This window comes from Procambarus clarkii, chromosome 21 (genome assembly GCF_040958095.1).
Source record: "Procambarus clarkii isolate CNS0578487 chromosome 21, FALCON_Pclarkii_2.0, whole genome shotgun sequence".
In the NCBI taxonomy this organism is placed as follows: Eukaryota; Metazoa; Arthropoda; class Malacostraca; order Decapoda; family Cambaridae; genus Procambarus; species Procambarus clarkii.
In genome coordinates, this window is record NC_091170.1 from 42803012 (window position 1) to 42809980 (window position 6969).

Consider the following 6969-nt stretch of genomic DNA (forward strand, 5'->3'; position numbering starts at 1 on the left):
GCAGAACAAGCTTGGGGGGATCTGGAGATTCCGGAGACATAAATACGCAGATACGGCCCCACACTACACGGGATGCAGCAACGCAATAAATAGCACTTCCTTCCACCCTGGCAGATAGTACCTTTTGACATCCTGACGCCTACATACCCCACCAAGAAACTACTCACAAACAACCCTCGTGCTCAGCTTGCTGCTAAATTAAGCACTCTAGAACACATTCACAATATACAAACTAAAAACATCATAACACAGACCATATACATTGACGGATCACTCAGTACATCACAGGGAGGGCAGGAAGTGCTGTTATTGCTCATCAGACTGATGGCAGCACAATTAAAAGGAATATAAGAGTTAGTAACTGGGCAGCCACAATGCAAGCTGAGTTGGTAGCAATACTGGTAGCACTCAAAATTATTGACAACACTGAAGTAGACAGCTTAATTATTTCTGACTCCCTATCCTCACTACGAGCAATAAATAGTTTGCAATCAAGTAATAACGTGCTTGTCTCCGAAGACATACATAGATATATAAGCATACTTAATAAGGGGGTAATGTTATGAACCCTAAGTAGCCTAGTGAGATAGATCTACTCTGTGAGAGTTATTCTACCCACCTGGCTGGATTTAGGAGTCAGGAGAAGGAAGTAAATTAAGTAAACGTCAGTGAATTATGACTAAAAGAGAATGAAAGCAGAAGGCAAGTATTTTGATGAAACAAAGTATGATGTCGATATTATGAAGGTCGTAAAGGAGCACTTGAATTGCGAGATTCGTCAGGGATAGACGTACGTCGGTGCCTCCTGGAAGAAGATTATAGCTTTTGGTTTACGTGTTTGAGTGAAGGCTAGTGTGTACAACTGGTAAGGACGCTGCCGAGGACGACGTACGACATTTCTATGTGATCGTGAACGATATTAGGGGCGACCTGAGGCCTACATGGTGGTCGTGTCCTGTGTGGACCCTACTGTGATATATCCTTTGAGCGGGTTTTTCTGCGTGAAACCTTTCAGGTGACTTTGTAGACTCAAGTCGGGACTGTGAGAAGAATTTAGAGAGAGTCCAAAAGGATTTGAGGACGACCAAGAGTAACGGCGCCATTTTGGAGCGCCAGTGGACAAGTGTCGTATCATTATCATTTTCTGCGGTTCATGTGGGGAGAATTTCGTGGAGCTTCCTGTCTGGTGAAGATTACGTGGAGTGGAATTCAAGTGTGGAACAGAACTTCAAGTGTGTGGTGGAACTTCCGTGGTAGAGTGAAACGTCGAGTCTAGTGGAGCTGCACGTTTTGGTTGGTGAAGCAGCATAGAGAAACTTCACAGGCATTGAGTCGGAGTTCAAGTAGCAGCAAATATTGGAGAGACGGCAGGAGTACCTACCTGATTTTAAGGACCCAGAGACAGATGTTCTTAGTGGTGGGCCTCAGGACGCAGAACAGATAATTACATGGACACCATGATATGTTAGAGGGAGTGCATGAATGCATATGGCACGAAACACGCAGCGTAAGGTGAGAAAGTTAGTACTTTATTGTTGGAAATATTCTTATATGCAAGTTACCCAGCCACAAGTAGTGCGAAGGCCAGAGGCTGAGGGCGAGAATTGATCGGCAGCCTAGTGCAGTTTATTTGGTGAAGAACTGATATTATATACATGTGTTACCAGTTTGTAGGAGTCTGTTATGCTGCACTGTTGTATTATTTAATTTCAGTGTATTTTCATGTAATAAATGGTTTGCCTGTAGACAACTGGTTTTTGTTCTTGTCCAAGTGAGGCTTTCTGGGAAGATAAGAGAGAGAAACGGTTGCAGATCGGTTGACAGCGGACAATAATGTGAAGGGGAATTAGGAGATCAGCTCAAAACAAGGAGAGTGATTGTGAAGGTGGGGTGTAGGAGTGTGATTGTGAAGGTGGGGTGTAGGAGTGTGATTGTGAAGGTGGGGTGTAGGAGTGTGATTGTGAAGGTGGGGGTGTAGGAGTGTGATTGTGAAGGTGGGGTGTAGGAGAGTGATTGTGAAGGTGGGGTGTAGGAGTGTGATTGTGAAGGTGGGGTGTAGGAGAGTGATTGTGAAGGTGGGGTGTAGGAGAGTGATTGTGAAGGTGGGGTGTAGGAGTGTGATTGTGAAGGTGGGGTGTAGGAGTGTGATTGTGAAGGTGGGGTGTAGGAGAGAGATTGTGAAGGTGGGGTGTAGGAGAGTGATTGTGAAGGTGGGGTGTAGGAGTGTGATTGTGAAGGTGGGGTGTAGGAGTGTGATTGTGTAGGTGGGGTGTAGGAGTGATTGTGAAGGTGGGGTGTAGGAATGTGATTGTGAAGGTGAGGGTGTAGGAGTGTGATTGTGAAGGTGGGGTGTAGGAGTGTGATTGTGAAGGTGGGGTGTAGGAGTGTGATTGTGAAGGTGGGGTGTAGGAGTGTGATTGTGAAGGTGGGATGTAGGAGTGTGATTGTGAAGGTGGGGTGTAGGAGTGTGATTGTGAAGGTGGGATGTAGGAGTGTCATTGTGAAGGTGGGGTGTAGGAGTGTGATTGTGAAGGTGGGGTGTACGAGTGTGATTGTGAAGGTGGGGTGTAGGAGTGTGATTGTGAAGGTGGGGTGTACGAGAGTGATTGTGAAGGGGGGGGTGTACGAGTGTGATTGTGAAGGTGGGGTGTAGGAGTGTGATTGTGAAGGTGGGGGTGTACGAGTGTGATTGTGAAGGTGGGGGTGTACGAGAGTGATTGTGAAGGGGGTGTACGAGTGTGATTGTGAAGGTGGGGTGTACGAGTGTGATTGTGAAGGTGGGGTGTAGTAGTGTGATTGTGAAGGTGGGGTGTAGGAGTGTGATTGTGAAGGTGGGGTGTACGAGTGTGATTGTGAAGGTGGGGTGTAGGAGTGTGATTGTGAAGGTGGGGTGTACTAGTGTGATTGTGAATGTGGGGTGTACTAGTGTGATTGTGAAGGTGGGGTGTACGAGCGTGATTGTGAAGGTGGGGTGTACTAGTGTGATTGTGAAGGTGGGGTGTACTAGTGTGATTGTGAAGGTGGAGTGTACTAGTGTGATTGTGAAGGTGGGGGGTAGGAGTGTGATTGTGAAGGTGGGGTGTAGGAGTGTGATTGTGAAGGTGGGGTGTAGGAGTGTGATTGTGAAGGTGGGGTGTACTAGTGTGATTGTGAAGGTGGGGTGTAGGAGTGTGATTGTGAAGGTGGGGTGTAGGAGTGTGATTGTGAAGGTGGGGTGTAGGAGTGTGATTGTGAAGGTGGGGTGTAGGAGTGTGATTGTGAAGGTGGGGTGTAGGAGTGTGATTGTGAAGGTGGGGTGTACTAGTGTGATTGTGAAGGTGGGGTATACGAGCTTGACAGGGTGTGTTCATGACAAATAAGTCAGTTTCGAGCCATTTCCCCAAGTAAAGGTGACGTTGAACCTCTCCGTGCATACGACGACTTCAGGGTGATTCTCCTATACACACTCCAGTGTCCATACTGGAACACACACTCGAACACTATATCTTGGATTGTAGTAAAATTGAGCCTTTTAGAAATAAATTTAAATTCATGCAGTATGATATGGCAACCTATCTTATTACAAAGGATAAAATACCTGAAATCCTTGCACTGTATCCATATTCCGTTCCCAGTAGATAAAGAACATATGAGATTAAGAAACAAGTAGTGTAGTGTGAAGACTAATAATAAACAGCAGCTCCCCTGTGACTCTGTAATATCTCTATTGTTCAAACATGTATTAGCGATAAGACCTACCATTAATATATAATGACTACTGTAAATATATAGCTCTTGAAACAGAACATTCTCTGTAACTGGCTGACATTGTAATTATAAGGTGTGAATGATAGATGTAATTGTTAGCGTGACCATCACCGTTAAGGTCTGATACGGACATTTTGTGCCCTCTAATCCTTTTTTGCGCTTCCGCTCACAGGAAGTGTATGGGGTGCACAATATACTAGCCGCCTCCGTCGGCAACAATTAATCAATAAACAGAAGCCATAGACCACCCGCACTCTTACGTGCTACTCATGCTATTGCCAACGCTTGGGTGGCTTAATCTTCTTCAGACATTGGCATTAACGTCCCATAATTATGAAGGCCAATGAGAGGGTGCTTAGGAGACATGCTGCACCACACCACCCCCACAGTACAGTACACCTCCCCCACAGTACACCACACCACCTCCCCCACAGTACACTACACCACCCCCACAGTACACCACACCACCCCCACAGTACACCACACCACCTTCCCCACAGTACACCACACCACCTCCCCCACAGTACACCACACCACCTCCCCCACAGTACACCACACCACCTCCCCCACAGTACACCACACCACCTCCCCCACAGTACACCACACCACCTCCCCCACAGTACACCACACCACCTCCCCCACAGTACACCACACCACCTCCCCCACAGTACACCACACCACCTCCCCCACAGTACACCACACCACCTCCCCCACAGTACACCACACCACCTCCCCCACAGTACACCACACCACCTCCCCCACAGTACACCACACCACCTCCCCCACAGTACACCACACCTCCCCCACAGCACACCACACCTCCCCCACAGTACACCACACCTCCCCCACAGCACACCACACCTCCCCCACAGTACACCACACCTCCCTCACAGTACACCACACCACCCCACAGCACACCACACCACCCCCACAGTACACCACACCACCCCCACAGTACACCACACCACCCACACAGTACACCACACCACCCCCACAGTACACCACACCACCCCCACAATACACCACACCACTCCCACAATACACCACACCACCCCCACAGTACACCACACCACCCCCACAGTACACCACACCTCCCCCACAGTACACCACACCACCCCCACAGCACACCACACCACCCCACAGTACACCACCCACCCCCACAGTACACCACACCACCCCCACAGTACACCACACCACCCCCACAGTACACCACACCTCCCCCACAGTACACCACACCACCCCCACAGCACACCACACCACCCCACAGTACACCACACCACCCCCACAGTACACCACACCACCCCACAGCACACCACACCACCCCCACAGCACACCACACTACCCCACAGTACACCACCCACCCCCACAGTACACAACACCACCCCCACAGTACACCACACCACCCCCACAGCACACCACACCACCCCACAGGACACCACACCACCCCACAGTACACCACACCACCCCACAGTACACCACACCACCCCCACAGCACACCACACCACCCCACAGTACACCACCCACCCCTACAGTACACCACACCACCCCACAGTACACCACCCACCCCCACAGTACACCACACCACCCCCACAGTACACCACCCACCCCCACAGTACACCACACCACCCCACAGCACACCACCCCCACAGCACACCACCCCACAGTACACCACCCACCCCCACAGTACACCACACCACCCCCACAGTACACCACACCACCCCCACAGTACACCACACCACCCCCACAGTACACCACACCACCCCCACAGCACACCACACCACCCCACAGTACACCACACCACCCCCACAGCACACCACCCACCCCCACAGTACACCACACCACCCCCACAGTACACCACACCTCCCCCACAGTACACCACACCACCCCACAGTACACCACCCACCCCCACAGTACACACCACCCCCACAGTACACCACCCACCCCCACAGTACACCACTCACCCCCACAGTACACCACACCACCCCCACAGTACACCACACCACCCCCACAGTACACCACACCACCCCCACAGTACACCACACCACCCCCATAGTACACCACCCACCCCCACAGTACACCACATCACCCCCACAGTACACCACACCACGCCCACAGTACACCACACCACCCCCACAGTACACCACACCACCTCCACAGTACACCACACCACCCCACAGTACACCACACCACCCACACAGTACACACCACCCCCACAGTACACCACCCACCCCCACAGTACACCACACCACCCCACAGTACACCACACCACCCCACAGTACACCACACCATCCCACAGTACACCACACCACCCCCACAGTACACCACCCACCCCCACAGTACACCACACCACCCCACAGTACACCACACCACCCCACAGTACACCACCCACCCCCACAGTACACCACACCACCCCCACAGTACACCACCCACCCCCACAGTACACCACACCACCCCCACAGTGCACCACCCACCCCCACAGTACACCACACCACCCCCACAGTACACCACCCACCCCCACAGTACTCCACCCACCCCCACAGTACACCACACCACCCCCACAGTACACCACACCACCCCCACAGTACACCACACCACCCCACAGTACACCACCCACCCCCACAGTACACCACCCACCCCCACAGTACACCACACTACCCCACAGTACACCACACCACCCCCACAGCACACCACACCACCCACACAGTACACCACACCACCCCACAGTACATCACACCACCCCCACAGCACACCACACCACCCCACAGTACACCACCCACCTCCACAGTACACCACACCACCCACACAGTACACCACACCTCCCCCACAGTACACCACACCACCCCCACAGCACACCACCCACACAGTACACCACACCACCCCACAGTACACCACTCCACCCCACAGTACACCACACCACCCCCACAGCACACCACCCACACAGTACACCACACCACCCCACAGTACACCACTCCACCCCACAGTACACCACACCACCCACACAGTACACCACACCTCCCCCACAGCACACCACATCTCCCCCACAGTACACCACACCTCCCCCACAGTACACCACATCTCCCCCACAGTACACCACACCACCCCCACAGTACACCACACCACCCCCACAGTACACCACACCTCCCCCACAGTACACCACACCACCCCTACAGCACACCACACCTCCCCCACAGTACACCACACCACCCCCACAGCACACCACAC

General features: G+C 52.3%; 1 protein-coding gene across 1 annotated transcript; it reads right to left on the reverse strand.

The window, feature by feature from the left end:
* Nucleotides 1–1854: 1854 nt before the first annotated feature.
* LOC138367315 (putative uncharacterized protein ENSP00000383309) lies at nucleotides 1855–2499 on the reverse strand. The gene has a single exon (XM_069328742.1). It carries the CDS (start codon nucleotides 2497–2499, stop codon nucleotides 1855–1857), a length of 645 nt encoding a protein of 214 aa, XP_069184843.1.
* Nucleotides 2500–6969: the final 4470 nt, after the last annotated feature.

What these genes read in the sequence shown, in the direction of transcription:
- LOC138367315 (XM_069328742.1), bottom strand. Translation starts at nt 2,499, where the DNA reads ATGACACTCCTACATCCCACCTTCACAATCACACTCCTACACCCCACC.